Genomic DNA, 20,546 nt, shown 5'->3' on the forward strand with positions numbered 1-20,546 from the left:
AAATCAATAAATAAATGTGTGGTATGTGTCATGTTTGACACGTCAACTATCTCAACTCCATCCTCACAAGGAGCCCATGGAGTATTAGCATCGCCATTTTACAGATGGGAAAAATAAAGCTCAGAGAGGTTGTAGTATAATAGGTAATACAAACAGCTATTTGAACTGGGGGATTCAACCCAGCCCTAACTGACTCCAAGATTCAGAGCCTTCATACCATTCCCTGAAGCCCCTTTAAAAAAGAGCATATTTGAATTTGGGTAATTCAAAAAGAGAGAGAGAAGCTACAGTGTTTTGTCCATACAAGTTTTCAAGTCAACTAAGGAAGCCCATAACCTGATCCTGCAATAAGGTCCGAGTGCCTGCATGGTGCCTTCTTTCCTCTCCCCTCCCTTAAGTAATTGTGTTAAAAACTGTATACTTAGTATCATCAGAGTTACTGCTAACAGTAGAAGAAGGGAGTAGGTAAATGAACTGGGAAGAATGTGGAATGTGTTACCTCTCTGTATAGCACCAGGAGCTCAGTGGAGAAAGTGGATTCCCCTACAGACACAACAACAGTTAGCACAGCAATTTTAACAAGATACCTCTCTCTCTCTCTCTGACACATATACACAATGTGTGTGTGTATGTGTGTGTGTGTATATATATATATATATATGAACATGTAATATATTTTAGAGAAGAGGTATTCAAATTAATGTCACAGGATAAAAAATGTCATTAAATCTGACTACACAAAAAAACATTTCCTGGAAAAAACTAATTTTGACTCAAGTTCAATGAAAGTATTCACAGTGAGAGTTGCAACAGGGAGGGCAGAGAGGAAATTCTTAATAAAAATCGGGAACATCAGGGCAATGATGATCCTAGCCTAATAAAGGCACTGATAAATACATCAATATCACTTTGCTGGGAAGGATATGATCGCAAAGTCATGCAGATGGAAGTGACACACTGTAACACACAAAAAATTATTCATCTAATGGACTAATTCAGCAAGGAGTATAACATATTGAAATAATCTTGAATTGGGAAGCACTATTAGAGATCTGGACAGGAACATTAGATTAAAAAAAAAAAACACTGAAAGGCTTTGCTTCCTGTCTTTTACTACATAAATGAAGATACCTGGGGAGGTACAATGACCTGTTCAATCTCTAACTGGTTAGTGGTAGACCCCTGATAATAGAGCCTCTAGTCTAGTACTACCTTTGTAATGCCAGGTAAATCCCAGGAAAAGCCCCATCATCTGTTCACCTTCCCAGTTGTGGCCATGGGCCAATTGGTGGTTAATGTTTCTCTGTATTACTAATAGCCCCCCAGGCCATATCAGCCGCACCCAACAGCAGTGACTCAGGAGAGGCAGTACAAAACACCTCAGGAACTACTCTGCCCTAATTCTCACTAGATTCATGCTTCTGTGTCTTCCTGAGTCCCTATTTCACAAGAGTAAGATTCATACCTCACAGAAGCAGCTAGCACAGATGAAAATAGCGTTCTGGTTAAGCATTCACATATTCAAGACTATCAGAAATCATAACTTTATGGATATCCACCGAGAGGCTAGAAGAAAAATTACTTTAATGAAAGATGACTTTTTAAAGTAATTAGAGAGGATACTTTCATAAGAGGTGTTCACAGTAATTAGGAATACATGCATATATCATCTTGGGAACACCTCTTGAGAGACAAGTAATTACCTGGGAAAAGTCTTGCTAGATGCTATCAGATTATATAAAGTTCACCCAAATATAATTATGGCAACCACATAGGGAAAAATAGGAAGGAGTTAGAAAAAAGAGCCAGTCAATAAAAATATGGCCCACTTAGGGCACAAGTAAGAAGTTATTTCTAACTGGATTTTCCCAAAGGAAAATTCTCTAATAACAAAATAAGCATACAAAGGAAAAACAAACAAATGGAAAAAGCAGGAAAACAAAAAACCTCTATACAACTTAAGGGGTTTTTTTGTTGTTGTTGGTTTGTTTGTTTTTTGACAGAGGGAGAGAGAGAGAGAGAGTGCGTGCAGCAGAGGGAGAGGGAGCGGCAGACTCCACTGAGCAAGGAGCCAGATGTGGGACTTGATCCCAGGACTCCGGGGTCATGACCTGAGCGAAGGCAGACCCTTAACCGACTGAGCTACCCAGGTGCCCACTTTATACAATTTCTGAGTGACAACTGGCAAAAATAAAATGAGTAAATAAAAACAAATCCATGGATTTTTCAAATACTATAAAGATTATATTTTGCTTATAAAAGTAGAGTCATTCAGAGACTGTGTGACTTGAGACAGAAACAAGAGCATATAAATCAGTGAAATTTAAAAACAAAGTATTTCCAGTACAGATAGATATGATATAGTATCATTTTTATTTCCTTTCTCAAGGGACTAGAAGGTTAATTTGGTGGTCAGACTTCCAATGCTTGGACCTCTAAGAAAAGTGCTTTTGGATTCTTTTCATTAAGATTTTTTTCCATAATATGACTTTTTTTTTTTTATAAGTATCTTCTGTCAATTGTAAACAGAACAGTGAAAATGGACTTAAATTATTCTCTGAGATCACTTTTCTTGGGTTCTGCTATGCTGGTTCTTAGCCCTACCTGTTTGGCTTCATATCTCAACAGTTTCGTAATGTTGATTACCTAAAGAATCTCCCTAAGAAATATGAAGGCAAGAAAATTCATTCTATTCATTAAAATATACATTATTCAAACACTTTATGGAAAAAATGCCTTCCTCTTCATAATGCCATGACAATTCATTGAGTTATCCAATAAAGAGAATGTCTTCTGAAAATAGTTTGAAAACAGAAAGTTGACCCTGATAACTAATAAGCTTCCTTTGACTCCAGAGATTATTAAGAACCTGACTTATCCTGAGTAATGATAGTCATGAAAATCACACTGAATCTACAATGTGTTCTGATTAGCTTTTACTTCAAAATAATATTTGCTCTTCTTATTTTAAATTTTTTCATAAGACCTTGTCCGGTTGTGGGCTAAATAGTGTAACATTTTGTAAAAAACGGGTTCAATAACTTTTTCTTTTCTGGAGTATTGTATCCTTCTAAAATCTTTAAGTAGACATAGTGACACACAAAGATATTTCCAAAAGACTAGAGAATTACACATTACGTGTGTGTGTGTGTGTGTGTGTGTATTATATACACACACCACTTAACCTCAATATTTAATGCATCCCAGTAGAAATTAAAACATTCTCCAACACTTTTGGAAAACAAAACACTATGTTATGTGGTTTGATTTATACTCAAATGCACAAGGTTCAAATAATTCTCTTTCTTTGAATTTAGCTTGGGTATGTACACACAAAACCCAATAAAGGTAGAATTCTCTTTCTTATTTCATGCCATTTTGATTTTGTGGAAGAGAAGCAGACCATAAGACCACTGTTTACAGTATGTACTTCACTTTCCTCATCTTGCCAGTGCAAGTGGAAGTTCCCAGCAGACAATGACCAGGCAGAGGATATTACTTTCAGAGGCTCACTAAATAAATAGCTGCCACATTAGAAAGAAAGAAAAACACATCAAGCAGTCATGACGAATGTTCAGTAGTTTCCAGTGAGTGCTAGCCCAAGAACTTATGATATCTCCTGAATTTCATTTTGCATCACAGAAATGCAATGCTCCAAAGGAAACTAGCTGTGATGTAGGCTCATGAATTCATAACAAGGTTTACCATAATATTAATCTTCACTGATGTTCTAAATTTTCAGTTACTATTACAGTTCAAAAACATACTGTCTCCTGAAACAAAAATGAGCAAATGTTATAGTACCTGATATTTGTTATTCTACCTTTACAAGGATTCATATATATTGACTTTCGTTCTGTTGTTTTACAAAATACAATTGTATGATGTGTCCACGGGGTAAACAGTAAAGTATTAAAAATACTCAGGGTGCCTGGGTGGCTCAGGCAGTTAAGCATCTGCCTTTGGCTCAGGTCATGATCCCAGGGTCCTGGGATTGAGACCTGTATGTTGGACTCCCAGTTCAGCAGGAAGCCTGCTTCTCCCTCTCCTTCTGCTGCCCCCGCCCCCCGCTTTGCTCTATTTCTCTCTGTTAAATAAATTAAATTTTAAAAAATAAAATAAAATAAAAAATACTCATGGTTCAATCCAGAAAATTGAACTGACAGTTTAATTCAATAAGTTTGGACACCTACCATTGCCTGATTTTATAGCTAATTTTTAACAAATGGAATAGATTAGTACTTACTTTCATGTAATACTGCTAAGTTCATGGCTAAATGCCAGGTTATTTGAGTTCAAAAGGTATAGGGGAAAAAAAAGTCACCTTACTTTTGCAAAGCCTACATTTGACATTAGCCTCAGAACATTGTGGTTCCCTAACATGATTGGGAGGCTTTTAGTTGCCTATCTTGCAAACTATAATGTCACTGAGAATTTCAAGGGTCTTATATTTCTGTACTCCATAAAAGCAAGCTTCTGTAGCATTTCTGGGTCTTGGTGACATGAAACAAAGCAATGTCATGTATGTGTGGATCCTCAGGTCCCTTTTAGATCTACACTTCTATATTAATGGCATCTGTAAGAAATAGATGGTTTATAGTGAAAAATCATAACTCCTTATCCATTCATTTTTAAAACTCTAGATTGAGTTCAAAAGAGAGCTTAGGTAATTTTGTTGTAATCTCAAAATTGTCTATCATGGTGTTAAGTACCTAGAAAACACTCAACAACTTTTATTTGATTAAAAGAAAATTTCTAGTTTTTTTTTGAGCTCTAAAATAGAATTTCTGAGATTTATAAGCCAATATAAATATTTAATAATGAACACAGAGGCCTTAAAATGCTAAGTAGCTCAGGACCTTACCTCAGAATTTTACATTGTCATGCCTGATTTTATACCATTTCCACACAACTGAGGAAATTAATAAGTAAATCTACGGTTTATTTAACAGCATAAACTAGGTCCAGAGCAAGAATTAGGGCTCAGTCCTTTTGAGTACAAAACAAATTTCACCAGATTTACCAATAACACATTTCCTTTCAGAGATTAAGGAAAATATAAGTGCTTTGAACTCAAGGACTGTATCACATCATCTTGTTGCCAATTCATATACCTTAGTCTTCAAAGGGAGAAGAAGGTACATTAAAAGAAGGAAATCTCCTGTAGCAGGGACCTAACCACTCTGTTAAATACAAGATATGGGAAGTACAACCCTCCTATGTGTTCACATGCATATCTTCTGAGAATAATAGGCATGGTCTACACATACAGAGATTCTTTTAACATGCATATCTGTTATACTACTATGGTGCATTTTCCACATATTTCATATTTTTCACTTCGAGTGGAATGAATAAGTCATGGGGATGAAAGGTACAACACAGGGAATGTAGTCCATGGTATTATAATAGTGTTGTATGATGACAGACGGTTACTACACTTGCGGTGAGCACCAGATAAGGTACAGACTTGTTGAATCCCTGTTATACACATGAAACTAATATAACATTGTGTGTCAACTCTACTTAGATGAAAAAAAATTTTTCACTTAAAAGAAAAATTTCATTTAGTAATGGAAAATATTACCTTTCTTGCTTCTTTGATCATCTTCCGAATAGTTTCCTTAATTGTAAGTAATTGTGCTCTTGGTGGATGAAAGAGGAGGTCTATATGGGTGCCCCCTAAGAGTCCCGGCATCACATACGGCCAGCCTAAGTCAAGATTTGGAGCTTCCACATCCGATTCAATGGGCCAGTAAGTCCCTGAAGATGAGGTATCATCGTAGGAGTTATCAGTGCCATGTGCTGTACTTTGTGCAACTTTCTGGACGTTTTTCAGAATATAATTAATTTCTTCCTCAGCTAGAAAGTCTGATACTCGTTCCTTGGCAAGAAATTCTTGGTATGCTTCTAACCCATGTTCAATTAGTACATCAATGGCTACTCGATACCATTCCTTGTAGTGAGGCTCAATGTAATTGTCTGACTTACACTCATCATTCAGTGAGGACAACATTGATGAGGTTTCCATGATTGCAAGCATCTGACAACAGCACTTTCAAATGTCCATTCGTGCAGTGATGAGAGGTATCTGGGTATTCGAAAGGAAGGAAATCAAGATCAGTTAGAATTCTGCAATGAATTTTTTTTTTGATCCACATCAATCACCATTTTTGCATTTACTCATTTCCACTACCATTACTCAATATGACATACATTTTACATCCAAAGTGGCATTAATTGCATCATAATTCACATACATATTACAAATAAGCTAAACAGATTTCCTTCTACAAGCCACTAGTTGGTTTTCCTTTTTCAAGGTACCTCTACTTTCAGTTTCTCACCTAAGGAAAAACATTTTCCTTTCTCTGACATCCAGAAAGGTCACCCTTAATTTTAATCTGGGACTACAAATGGTCATGTCAGTTTCTAGACGCTTTCTTGATTTGGGTTTTACCGTATCTTAAAATAGAACACAATCAGTACCTGGCCATCCATTAATATACGTTTTTACTAGGTACCTGTTATGCATATACTTGCATACTAATGGAATATAAAAAGCATGAAATACTTGCCTTCCAGAAATGTATTAATTAGCTGAAGAAGCAAAACATACACACAAACTGTCTGTCACCACTTTGAACAAAGCCATATATTCCTAAGGGCCAAAATGAGTACTGCCTATAGTCAGTGCTTTCAGGTTAAAGCAAGTAGAGATCAATACAGAATAAAGGATTTATGTATATCCCTATATGCAGGACCTGGCTTCAGCTGAACCTAGGGTGATAAGAATATGATCAGGTGGCAAGAAGGCATATTTTAACCCCACCCAAGAGAGGAAAACATAGCAAAAGCGCAAACAGGCATGAGCTTGACATATTCATGAATTAGTTAAACAAAAACAAAAACAAAACAAAAAAAACTTGGTCTGCTGGAAAGCAGGTTTCTTTCACTAGGAAGAGGAGACAAATTTGAATAGACATGATGGAGCCAGGTGTGGAGGGACACGGGAGATTTTTGTGATTCAACAAAACCAGTCTTTAAAACAATTAGTCTGGCAGTATCAGGGGAATGGAGGAGAGACAAGTAGCTAAGTCTTTCAGTGTTCAAACACCCAGTCAAGAAGTGACAAGAATATTCAAGAGCTGGTTCAAAGTAAGGACTCTTGAGATTTGATAGTTTGACAGCATTTAGGTGATGAAGAAATTTGAGATATCAAAGATAATTCAGGGATTTCTCTTAGGAATTCGAATCTGCCTAACCAAGCTCAAACCCCAACCCCTCACAATGCCCACAAACTGTCATTCATTCAATCCTTTACTGTGTAAGATACCATACTCCACTTTAACTCGATCAAATAAGGGACTTTCCAATTGTTTGAAGTCATGCTCTCCAATGTATAGATTCAAACAAAATTCAGCTCTATGAAGTGCTATAAGCACTAAAGGACTAATTTGACCATAAACATCTTTGTCAGGGGCCCTGTCCTAATTTAAAACTTTCCACTTAACCCAGCTTTTTCAGACTCAGGACTATGGAAACTCAAACCTGATTTGGGAGGGTAATCCACAAAGCTATTATCATGTATTAACTCCTCAGCTCAAAAGATGTAACAAGTCACTAATCGTACAGAGGGTTGTGACGAAATGGGAAACGGGACCACAAGTTTTGCTGAAAGGGTGGGGAGATCAGAAAAGATTCAGCACACATACTAACGCAGAGCTAATAAACAAGGAAGATACAGGATCCATTTGGCTCTTTTAGTGGAGACAATTCTGTCCCCATCCCTAGGCTCAAAATTTTTACCAACAAAGTCTAAAAGTGCAGGTGCGCCTTGGGTGGCTCAGTCGTTAAGCGTCTGCCTTCAGCTCAGGTCATGATCCCAGGGCCCTGGGATCGAGCCCCGCATCGGGCTACCTGCTCCGCGGGAAGCCTGCTTCTTCCTCTCCCACTCTCCCTGCTTGTGTTCCTGCTCTTGCTCTGTCTCTGCCAAATAAATAAATAAAATCTTTAAAAAAAAGAAAAGTCTAAAAGTACAGAGAGCCTAAAGATTAAATCTGATACAAGAAAACAAAACGTGTTTATGCTACTGGCATGTACTGTGTAAAAGCCAGGGATGATGTTAAACCTACTTCAATACACAAGACAGCCACCTGCATTAAGGAATTATTTGGCCCAAAATGTCAATGGTGCCATGGTTGAGAAATCTTCATCAAGTTGCTCACATGGTATTATACTACTAATGATCTTTTCGATGTTCATTAAAGTTCTTTTTTGCACCTAATACTGGACTCATTTTTAACAAAGAAATAAGGTTTTTATTTACTTGACAGAATCAATCCATTGGATTACAGTATAGTTCCCTAAGGTTTACTGAGGTGTGGTGTTCATTTGATAATTCCGGTTCATGAAGGGACAGCATCCAGTGATCCCATGAAAATCACATCTATTATTTATAACTGCTTAAGACAGTAATTAACTACTGGTTGTTTAAAAAATCTTAAATTTTCTTAGCACTTATTTCCTAATTTTTTTTAAAAAATTAACTTTTGAAGTCCTATAACATACGAAGTTAAGCACCTATTATCTACTTAGAAGCTAAAATGCATGAAGTGCTTTAAAAAACCGTATTGATTCCCAAGCTTTATGTAGGTAAATATATACTCTGCAACTATAAAAAAATTCACTCTTGAGCTATGGGTAAACTGTGAAATCACAGAGATCAAAAGGACCACGAAAGTAAAATAAAACCATGAAGACAAAGACAAAAAGTTAATTATGAGGGAAAAAACAATCGAAGATGAAAAAATGTAAAACACTATAGGACTAATCAAATAACAATGCCAGATACAATGTAGAAAAACCCATCACAGAAAAAAAATGCAACAGCTATGAGCACGGAAGTTGAGATATTACATAAAAGAGTTAAGATAAAAAATAAATATGCTTGATTTTGTCCTGCTAGAGAAGCTCTACCCTCTAACCACTGTCTAGAGATACATATGTATCACAAGAGCTTTAAGGGAGAACGGTAAGGTAATGGCACTTGCATAAATGGGCACTGCAATAAAACAGCACCTGTATTTAGTTACAGATTTAATACAGCACTCTCAGGAGCTCAATCACTGAACATTTTAAAGATTTAATTTGAGGACAAAATTAATTGGGTATGCCCTTAAACATGTAAAGGTGCATTATTTTATTAATAACCATTAAAAACTCCTAGAAAGTATATAATCGTATATAATGGAGTTAATGAGTAGAGAAAAACTTTCACTATGATGTAAAAGCTAAACCAACCACTAGGCTCATCTGCTAGTTAAGTGACTCATTCCAAAAAAAATAGGCTTACAAAATATGGGATTCAAATCCATGCCTCAAAAGCATTACAAATTCATTTGATATTGAATCTTTGGTGTCATCTGTGGAAAGTAAACATTTCAAAGGTACTAAACATTAGATTTCAGGGCGCCTGGGTGGCTCAGTCGGTTAAGCGACTGCCTTCGGCTCAGGTCATGATCCTGGAGTCCCGGGATCGAGTCCCACATCAGGCTCCCTGCTCGGCGGGGAGTCTGCTTCTCCCTCTGACCCTCTTCCCTCTCGTGCTATCTCTCATTCTCTCTCTCTCAAATAAATAAATAAAATCTTAAAAAAAAAAAAACATTAGATTTCAATTCATGGGCTACTCTGGAAAACATTTGGCAGTTTCATCATAAAACTAAATATGCAAATGACATACTTGTTTATGGTCTGTGATCTGAGAAGATTCATTGAAAAGACTTCTGAAAGAACAGGTCAATGGAAAAATGCTCCAAAGAGAAATTACAATTTTCTTAAATCGCAGATGATCTGAGGTTATGATTACTAACATGCAAGCAGATGACCAACGTCAAGACTGAAAGAAACACAAAAAGGATCACAGCTGCCAGTATCTCTGAGGTACCTTTTCCAACTTCTCTTAGGCCGTTTCTTTTCAACTACTAAATGCCATTATGGGTTAAATAATGTCTTCTAACAAGGTATGTTCAAGTACAAGCCCTCAGTACCAGTGAATGGGATCTTATTTGGAAATAGGGTCTTCTTTGCAGATGTAATCAAATTAAGAGAGGTCATGTTTAATCCATGGTCCACAACAGTTGAAAATTATATATCTTTTTCCTTGAATTTTTAGCTACCAAGATTGTGTTTGACTATGAATTTGATTACAAGAAATTTGAGATACTATTAAATTAAAAATTTTACTATAATTGTCAAGCTGCCAAGTGCAATTTGATATCAAATTTTGGCATCCAAACTTATTAAAAAAATTCTCAGCTGGTTTCATAATAATACTTACAACAAAATGGCCCAACAGTACAGATTACAGCCTTCCACAGGGTCTGATTCCCAGCAGGCCAAGGAGTACATGAACACACAGCACACCCAGTCACAGGGTTCTGAATGCAAATATCTCCATATGTAGATCACAAATAGAGTCACCCACCTTATCAAGCTCATGAAAAGGAAACTAAATATCTCCAATTCACTTCACAAATCCCAAATAAAAATTCCATTACTCAGTATCTAAACATTAATTTAACTTCTTTTAATTGGGTGATGGTATGACATTATTGATTTCATATCAAAACACTTAATTCCAGGGTTTGTTTGTATTACCTGTTATTCAATATATTTCCCATCCCCAGTTTAAACTATAATCTAGACATAAGAATATATAGGCCCCCAATATATGTTAACAACATTAAAACAATCATTCACTGTCATTTGGAATCAGAGAGTAATTCCTGTAGAGAAATTCATAGGAAAAAAACCCAATAAACCCTTTTCTCAGACTAGCATATACTAGTCACACTTTAGAGGAATACTCTATGCATGGCTTAAAATGCAAGTGGAATTAAAGCAATTACTCTTTTACCAACACAATAAACGACTCCTGAATTGCATTGTATTATGGACACAAGCATTCCAGAAGCTCCAATGAATGAGATAAGGTCATCCTAATGGGGTTGAAACTTGTGCTGTCAAGTGTTCCATCTTGTCCTGATCCTGATCAATATACCTAACAATCATTTGGATGAATCAATAGAAATACACTGATACAGGTGGCAGAAATAAACACTAGCATATACATTAGGTGCCAGAATTAATATTCAAAATGATCTTAAAGTGGTGAAATAATATAGCACAATGAAGGAGTTTAAATCCAATACAATAAATGTAAAAGTTTTAATTTACATTAAAAATTAACCATACAAGTACAGGATTGAGCAGAGCTTGCAGCAGATTATGTCAAGAAGAATAGCTGAAAAATTAGAGGGTTTAATCCAAAGAGAACACTAAAAGAGACACAGAAGAGTAGTCTTTAATTGTACGAAGGGGGGGAAAGTAGGGTTGAGGGACAAAACACTGGTTAGCTCAGTGACTCAGCGGTGAGATGGCCCAAGTTCTGTCTTCTGCTCTGCCACATACAGGTCTTAAGATTTTGGTCACAAAATTTCAGGGCTCTAAGCTGCATGTCCCTCACTAGGAAAATGGGTAAAATAACAGTACTGACTGCAAAGGGACTAAAGGAGATAAAAGCCCTCAACTCTGTATCAGCCATAAAGACTGCTACAATAAATTGTTAGGTAGTAACGAAAGATGACTTCAAATACTTCCATTTTGACCTCAGTGTGTACTTCCTGATTAAATTCTTCTTTCCAGCTTATCTCTTAAGGCAGGGAAAAGACCCCTCAAGCAAAGCATCCCGTTTTGCCAAGGAACTGAAACTACCCCCTCAAGCAATGAGGACTGCCCTGGGCCAGCGAGACCCCTTGTGACTGACCCCAAGACAATAATGGGCCTGACCTTTCCCACCCACCTGCAGGCGCCCACTGACCTTTGTCCCACATTGCCCTTATACAAACCTGGAAGTATCTTTAGCACTTTGGAGACAGTCTTTGAGGTGCTAGTCCAGTGTCTTCCTGGTGGTGGCCTCACCGAAATAAACTCCTTTCTTGTTTCCCCACCACTTGTCTCTCTGCCTTTGGGTTTTGTCAGCAGTGACTGGCTGAAGCTGGTCTGTTTGGGACCCCGGAGCCAGGCACTCTTGCACCCCCACACCCTGGTTAGAGTAATATAGGAGAGAATTTCACTTAGTAATAAGGTTCTATTTTTCTCTTACTTTCTTAATGAGTATCCTCTTTCTGTGTGTAATCAAGCAGAAGACATATTTTTGAAAGAATCCTATAATGTGTAACAAGTTGGGCTCCAGGGCACCCTTGCCAAAATTCTAAGATGATATTCATTTTGCCTGCTGAGAAGATCTGTAATACCCACAAACTTGCTAACATTGTTTGGAGGGAGGGAGGTGGTTAAAAAAAAAAAAAAAAAGTGTTTCTAGTGTGACAAAGAACTGACTCATGTCCTTCTTCTCAGTTTCTCCCAAGTCAGCTTTCACAAGTCAGCTTTTTTTTTTTTTTTTCTTTTGAGAGAAAGAGAATCTTAAGCAGGCTCCATTGATCTCACCACCCTGAGATCATGACCTGAGATGAAATCAAGAGTCAGACACTTAACCAACTGAGCCACCCAGGCGCCCCTCAGCTTCATTTTTTTTGAAGTTAAATAAAGAATATTCTACATACTCATTTTCAAATGCAAAACAAACAAAAAGCCAAGAAAGTCAAAAGCCTCCTCTAGTTGTTTTGATAGCATGCAAAAATGTTTATATTATGATGCTCTATGGATAACAAGCAGGCTATCAAACTATATAAGAGAATTATAATTAAAAAAAAATTCATCTGAAAACAAAAATAAAAACATACCTAAAAATGAAAGTGACTGATTTGGAGAGGTGGTTTTGTGGGTGATTTCTTAAAACTACTTTACACATTTCTGTATTTACCAAATGTTATATATATATAGTTTTGCTTTGGGGGGGGGAAGGAATTTTTAAGAGAATTATTCCAATACTTATTTTTTACTTTAGAATACCCTCCTCTTTATCCATTCATGTACTAAGTTGAGTGTCACAGGTAATTCAAAATGCTGCATATAAAACAGTTTAATAATTCTTACAGAGCAACACATGAACAAGTGCAGAATATGAGAAACTAAAGCTGTATGGATTCAAGGACCAACAAGGAAAAAAAATAAAATAAAAATAACAGCATACACTTAATGAGGTCTGAGTAAGTAGCTCCCTGATGTGCAACGCTGTCCCTAACTCCCCGGGGCTAGGGACAGAGCCACTGCAAGCCCATAGCAATTTCTGTGCATATTATCACTTTCCATGCACTATTTAAATGCATTATTCTCTACCTTCTTCACTATAAACTCTGTGATGGTGGAGATTATCTGTTAAGCACAATTATTAATGCTCAGTACATAATTGTTATATAACAAGCTAATAATATACTTTAATAACTCAGCATAACAGAATGAGTTGATTAAATATGATAGGCCAAAAAAATCCTGAAGTATAATTTTTTAAATGATAATATCCACATAGAACTTTTTAAGACTGAAGCACATATTTGTTTCTATTAAATGGAGGTTAGTTTTTTGATAATACAAAATATTACCCACTGAAAAGGGCTTTTAGTAGACTAATTAGAAAAACCACTGAGCAAAGTAATTAGATAAATCCATAGATCTCTATTGAAAATAAACATCAATACTAATTTCAAATGAGCAATTTGTGAAAAGGATAGAAATATTATCAAGTGTCCTTTGGGAATTCTCGCTAAGAAGTGTATTTTGAAATGTTTAATTACGTTCAAGTCATTCTGAAAATAGTTTCTGTGTATTTATTTTTTATTTTTTTATTTTTTTCTGCGTAAATTAATCTTCATGAAACAAAGTTCTAAGTCTTGCTTTTCAACATAGTGATACAAATTAGCTGTAAAGTAGGACTTATTTCTCCTCTGTTTTTGATATTAGTTCTGTTATTATATTTCAGCAGGAGGAAAGGATTCACTGGGTGTTTAAATGGATTATGACTATCAATGTTTAGTATACCATTAAGGTGAAATTAGAGTTAACTATATATTCCAGAGCAGAGCTGAGAAGGTTAAAAGTCCATATTTTCCAATGTAGTAAAACAGAGCTGTGTGAGGCTTAAGTTTATCCAACACATCATCCGGATTCTAGTTTCAGAAGTACGTAGATCCCTCCGCCCTAAGGGTAGGAATAACTTGCAACAGGATAGGCATCTTTCCCCCCCCACCTTGAGTGCTACAGTCGTAGGGGAAATGATTATTAACAGTGACTACTGTTACTGCCAATGGTATCTGTAAATCATTGCTGGGATACTGGGTTGTAGCACAGAAGGCTAAGACTTCCCTTCAAATGCCATCAAGCTACTTATTTTCCTGCTGTCTGGGCTTGGACTTGGGAACTTGACTCAGCTGTACCTTCACTGTTCTCTGTCAATATTCCTCCCAGGATAATGTCATCCAGTCTTACAGCAGGAAATATTCTATACCCACGGATGACTCGAACATCTCCAGACGTGACTGCTCCCCTAGGCTCCAGACTCATCGATTCGACTGGTTTCTGGACACCATCTGTGGTTTACTTTCTTTACACTGAACATGCCGAGTTAATTCCTGTTTTAGGACCTTTGCACTATTCATTCCAACAGCCTGGAATTATCTTTCTTTTCATTCCCATCTTACTCATGTGGCACCTCCGTAGAGAGGTCTTCCAGACCTCCCATTTTAAAAAGGACCTACCCTCTGCTATGCTTAATTCTATTACTTGGTTTTATTTAGCTTCTAGCACTTATTATTATGTAAAAATAATCAAGGTATTTGTTTACTTGCCATTGCCTGTATCCCCCCCTCACTAAAATGGAAGTTGATCAAAGGCCACCAAGCTATTCATTCTAATTTATCTGTGCCACTATCATATTGGGTATTCCTTGTTTTGAGTATCACTGCTGTCTTAGATAAGGCCTATTGTCTTAACATTTTAAGTATGTTGGGATCTATATGCCATTCTTCCCTCACTTGTCCTCACAAAGGTGAAATAACTAGGGGGTCTACCTATTTCCTCACTTGTTTGCCTTACCAACCCTCCCCAAGTTGTAACACCTAGATTTCCAGATTACCACAGGAAGTGGGTTCAGGATCTTTCAACCTCAGCTTCTAAACCTCTAATATAAAACAAAGACTTGATATATTTAGATGAGAGCACCACAGGCAACAAGGGCCCCACTGAGCAAAATGTTGAATGTGTCTCATACGCCCTCTTGTCCCAGCTTCTGAGTCTACTTTAGACAACAGAGCGCCAATCTGGGTACACACTGACATTTACAGAACGGGTGCTGTAGGAAAACATCATAAACATGTGCTCCAATACAAACCATGAAAGTGGCTTTCCAAATATGTGTAACAAAAGCAGTGTGCTTCATCTATGAAAAAGTGAAAGTTCGCAAATAAAATGTCTTAAGAAAATGTATTTTCCTGGGGCGCCTGGGTGGCTCAGTTGGTTAAGCAACTGCCTTCGGCTCAGGTCATGATCCTGGAGTCCCGGGATCGAGTCCCACATCAGGCTCCTTGCTCAGCGGGGAGTCTGCTTCTCCCTCTGACCCTACCCCCTCTTGTACTTTCTCTCTCATTCTCTTTCTCAAATAAATAAAAATAAAATCTTAAAAAAAAATGGATTTTCCCTATGCATGTTGGGAACGGCAATCAAAGTCAGTGTTTTAAGTATTTAGCGGCAACAAAAAAATCTTGAACTATTAAAAAGTAGAGGAGTGGGGCGCCTGGAAGCCTCAGTCAGTTAAGCACTGGACTCTTGATTTCGGCTCAGGTCATGATCTCAGGGTTGGGAGACTGAGCCCTGCATCGGGCTCCGTGTCTGCTTAACCCTTTCCCTCGACTCCTCTCCCCCGCACCCTCTGCCCCCCCCGGCCCCCCACGTGTGCACTCTAAAATATACAAAAATCTTTTAAAAACATTAAAAGTAGAGGTTTAAAACAAATAATATTGTGGAAACTGTGCAAGTGGACACCAGTTTATTTTTAACATGCCAAAAAATATTAAGTATTATTAATATATCTAGCCTGGAAAATTTTAATTTTTTATAATTTAATGTGTTACAAAGAGCCACATAAACTGAACATGTATAAAGCAAGCCCAGTGTCTAGCAATCCTTTATTAGTCTTCCCTCAGGATTAGCTTTTAATTAAGCCTGCTTAGGTAGCTATATCACAGATGAAATGAAGTGCTTCTTATTTTCCCACAGAAATTCCCCAAAAAGTCTTACTGGAAAACTAGCCTGTCCTGGTTTAGACCTTGTATTGTTTTCTTCCCTGGCTCCTTTCACTTGGTGATAGAACACTTGCACACCCAGAAGTTAACCAAAAAGATATACTTTTTTTTTTTTAATGTGCAAAATGCTGCTGGATTTGTAAAGATGGATTTCCAGGTCTTGTGGATTATGCGTGAACAATGTTCCCTCACAACCCTGCTACATTCCTGTGATGGGGGTTCTACCCTGGGCAACTGTAATGACTGAGTGAAGGCTGATGCTTCTCAAGTTCTAGTCATGGTCCCCTAAACCAGACCTGAGCCCGAAACTGCCCCTGGCAGCTCTTCTGTTTCACTCCCATTTGTCTGTGTACATAGGTCAGTGTAACTGTGACAGAGAAGGCAGACGATACCCCAGATAAGGATACCCCTGTGCTAGGATGTGAAAATCAAACATAGTAACTAGTTTCTTTAACTCAAGTAATTCATGATTTTATCAAGACATTTATTCTATGTGTGATACATGCACATACCTAATTAGGATGTTCATGGGCTCCTGCCCCACATTTTGCAGAACCGTATTTTGGGTCCAATGGCCTTAAGAGAGATTTTAATTTTCTTTAGTGTCATTTTCTTGAGATTTTTTTTAAAAAAAATTTCAATTGTATGTACTAGTAGTCCCCTATGTAGTGTTTTTGACCTTTGAACTTTTCTACATTAGACACTGACACTAAAAGTACCTTTCCTGTAATGAATCCAGTTTTCAATCCAACAAATATTTCAACTTACTGCACAGAGGCTGTGGGCATGTCAATATCCAGTTTCAATAACATCATGATCCTTCTTTTTTACTATCTTATTTACACCCTTATTTGAATATTTTATTGAAACTTCAACTTATAAGTTTTAGGAAAATGGAAAAATGAAAGTCTTGATGTTAGTAAAATGCTTATCTAATAAACTGAGTATAATAGAGGCAAAGATGGAAATTATTGAACATGCCAAATAAGGCAAATCATGAGTTTTAATCAGATGATCATTGTCCACATGTTCTACTGTGAAGGTAAAGAACATGTTTTTTTAAAAGATTTTATTTATTATTTGACAGAGAGAGAGAGCACAAGCAGGGGGAGCAGCTGAGAGGGAGAGGGAGAAACAGGCAGGTTCCCTCCGAGCAGGGAACCTGATGCCGGGGTCGATCCCAGAACCCCGGGACCATGACCTGAGCCAAAGGGAGACGCTTAACCGACTGTGCCACCCAGGATCCCTAAAGATCATTTTTTAAAATGTATAAACTGCCAGAAATGTATTGTTGAATAGTGAGTCTAATATTTAAAGTATAACTGGCAAGTTTATTTATATTTTAACTCTTACAGAACAAAACTACCTCTGCAATGTTACTTGATTTTCATATCTGAATTTTATAGATTTTTAGAAACCTACAATGTACCAAAATAGAAAACTACCGATATTGAGAGATGCCAGAAATAAAGGCAAATAGGTGAACAGATGGAGAAATAGCCAAATAAATAGAAGTAGGTAATGGGTGAGAAGGAAAAAGACAAAATGAGAGGTGGGACAGAAAAATGAAGATGAGCCTAAGGAGGAAAAGGGACGAGGAAAAGAGGGAAAGGAAGACAGAGGAAAAGGAAAGGAAGAGAAGCACAGAGAAGGAACAAAGAGGCCAGAAACCTAAGATCCTACAAAGGATCAGAGGGCCAATAAGAGATGAAGGAATGAAGAGATGAAGGAAAGGAGGGCATGAACCCGAAGCAAGCAAGGGATCACTGGGGGAACGCGGTGACAGTCACTAGCTCCTTACTCTAAGAACATCTTGGCTTCATTTTGCTGTTCTCTAACAAATGATTCAGAAGTCACATTTATTCGAGAAAAAGACAATTATTTTAAAACATCAGGAAACAGCTGCTGAATGAGTCAGAGGAGACTAAGTAGTTAGAGCAATGTACTGTTAAGAATGAAAGCCATCACTGCTTGCGCGTGGAAATAAACGACAGTCCGGACAAACAATCCGCTGGGTGACTGACTCCACTGTAGCCACTGAGGTGGCAGATGCCACTTTTTAGTGCTTTGAAAACTGCCTTTTCTTCCCCCAAATGAGTAATGCTTAGACAACCAGAGAGGCAACCTGACAATAAATAGAGAACTAAAACCCTTGGAGATGAAAATTTGACAAAACAAGTGAAAATAATGAGTTGCCCAGTGACACCGCTACGGGGAGATGTCCATTAGCATCATTTTACAGTACCCTCAACAAGAAGTGATCACAGAGAATTTCAGAGCAGGATGGGACAGGCCATTGAAAAACCAAAGAGGCCAACAGAATTTAGGTACTTTGTCCAAAATCATGACTAAGTCAGGTCTGCTAATATTCAATTTTACAAATGATTAATGGACATATACAGTATATGCTGGAACTTCCAGAGAATATGAAGGAAATACTAAATAAGTGGACCAGATTCATTAATTCCGTTCGCACTTATAAATGTTATTAGGTCCCTAACTGTAAGCTTCCTGAGATCCAGGAACAGTAGCTTGCTACCTTCCTACCCAGAGTGGAGCACATTGCTCAGCACAAAATAGTCCATACATGCATGTTTAATGAATGGGTAGAGTGTAAGTGCAAAAAGTCATAACTTTTAGATATCGGTACTGCATAACTTCTGCGTAAACTCTTCAAAATCAGCCACTGCCAGCATCATGGAGGTTACACCCGACCCTATGCCAGTTCTCAAGAGACTGACCATCACTAACTTACCTTCCCCAGATACGGGTGCAGTCTACAGACTACTTGATACATAGCTCAAAAGATAAAAGGCATATGCCTTTAGGGGACATCTGGCCTCACTCCTAAGGACAGTATGAAAATAAAACAAAATTACAAACTGAGTAGTAATTAGATGTCCCCGAGGAAAAGGTTCCTCATAGCAGCCATGATCACATGATTCAAATACTTCCCAACACAGATGTGCCCAATGGGTGAATAATCCTTATGCTTGGATCAGTCTCATCTTCCTCACAGCATCAAAGCTGCTGAAAACATCATTTTCCCTCCCTGATCCCCCACCCCTACCTCCTATATATGTGAGCCTCCTGACTCTTTAATAAACCCTCCTTCACAATCCTGGAGCCAACCTGCTCCCACTCCATTTCACCTCCACATGAGCCCTTTCTCCTGGAGCCCACCATTTCCCCAGTTCCTGTGTCAGCAGCCCACAGTACTCAGTTTCCAAGGATCAATAGTACGGACAAACCCCCCCCCACTCCACCTTTGGGGGCTGGGACAGACACCACAGAACAATGCTCATGCCCAGTGGCCTGCCTCAGTAAGAAGGAAGCTCCATCTGAAGGCTCCAGTACATTTTCTCAGAGAGGTGTTGGTGGATTTAAATTTTGGTGGGACTTAGGTGCCGTGTGTATAAAATTTAATCCACAATATCTTAAAATCCATAACCATTGGTTAGAACACAATTTTGGGGGTGGTTCGGAGACTGTATTCTGATTTTCAAATGAAAAACTCACCAGCAAAATTCTAAAATACATTCCACTTCCAGATTAGAAATAATTAAATAAACGAAAGTACATTTCAAAATTAGCAGTAACATTGTGTTTAGCAGACTCTGAAATGCGAAACATGCTTGGAACACTCATATTTTACAAGTTACAGAGGGACAGATGTGCAAACTTACCTAACTAGCAAAACAAGGACAACTTGTAATTTTGCAAATAATTAGTTAAAATTAAGCTAAGCAGGGGCTTTTCAAAAGCTCTCCTCCAACCAGATAATTTTTATAGAAGAGGCCTGCTTTACTGGGATCACACTTTCACCCACAAGATTCTCAAGACTAAAACTATAATGTTACATCACAGAAACTCACTATTGTATAATATCATTGAACAGGAAACAGGTAGGTGAATTGCTGCAGGACAGTCATAGTCGAGAAAATACTCAATGTATGAGCCTCCACCATAAATTTTAAGGGGATATGGTAGCAGGAGGAGATATAATAGAAAGAATTAGAAAATTAATTAACCCATCCCAAAAGAGTTTAGTCAGTTATAGTTAAAATAATAGTTTCCAGAGAGTAATCACAAAGGACATCACTGAGTCAGCACCAGAGGTGTGGTTTGTCTCCATCTCTGCAATCCCTTTCAGCAGCTGTTCAATAGGCAAAGCTTCCCACAGTAAGTTCTGAGCATCTGTGGTCTAGAATGTGCCAGCTTTAAAGGCAGGATCCACCCAGCCCCTCAGGCAGGCTCTGCAGGGCGCAGCCAGCACTCTTTAATAGG

General features: G+C 37.7%; 1 protein-coding gene across 3 annotated transcripts in view; it reads right to left on the bottom strand.

Moving 5' to 3' along the window:
• Window positions 1-20,546, bottom strand: part of FAM83B (family with sequence similarity 83 member B) — an 83,329-nt gene that overhangs the window by 60,892 nt on the left and 1,891 nt on the right. For 2 of the 3 annotated variants that reach the window (XM_027604190.2, XM_027604189.2), the window contains exon 2: window positions 5,588-6,091. In XM_027604190.2, the coding sequence (XP_027459991.2) occupies window positions 5,588-6,043 (456 nt within the window). In that variant the 5' untranslated portion in view covers window positions 6,044-6,091. Of the gene's footprint in view, window positions 1-5,587; window positions 6,092-11,909; window positions 12,107-20,546 lie in introns of all 3 variants that reach the window. The other variant, XM_027604188.2, reaches the window with a different exon arrangement.

Source organism: Zalophus californianus, chromosome 7 (genome assembly GCF_009762305.2).
Source record: "Zalophus californianus isolate mZalCal1 chromosome 7, mZalCal1.pri.v2, whole genome shotgun sequence".
Taxonomy (NCBI): domain Eukaryota; kingdom Metazoa; phylum Chordata; class Mammalia; order Carnivora; family Otariidae; genus Zalophus; species Zalophus californianus.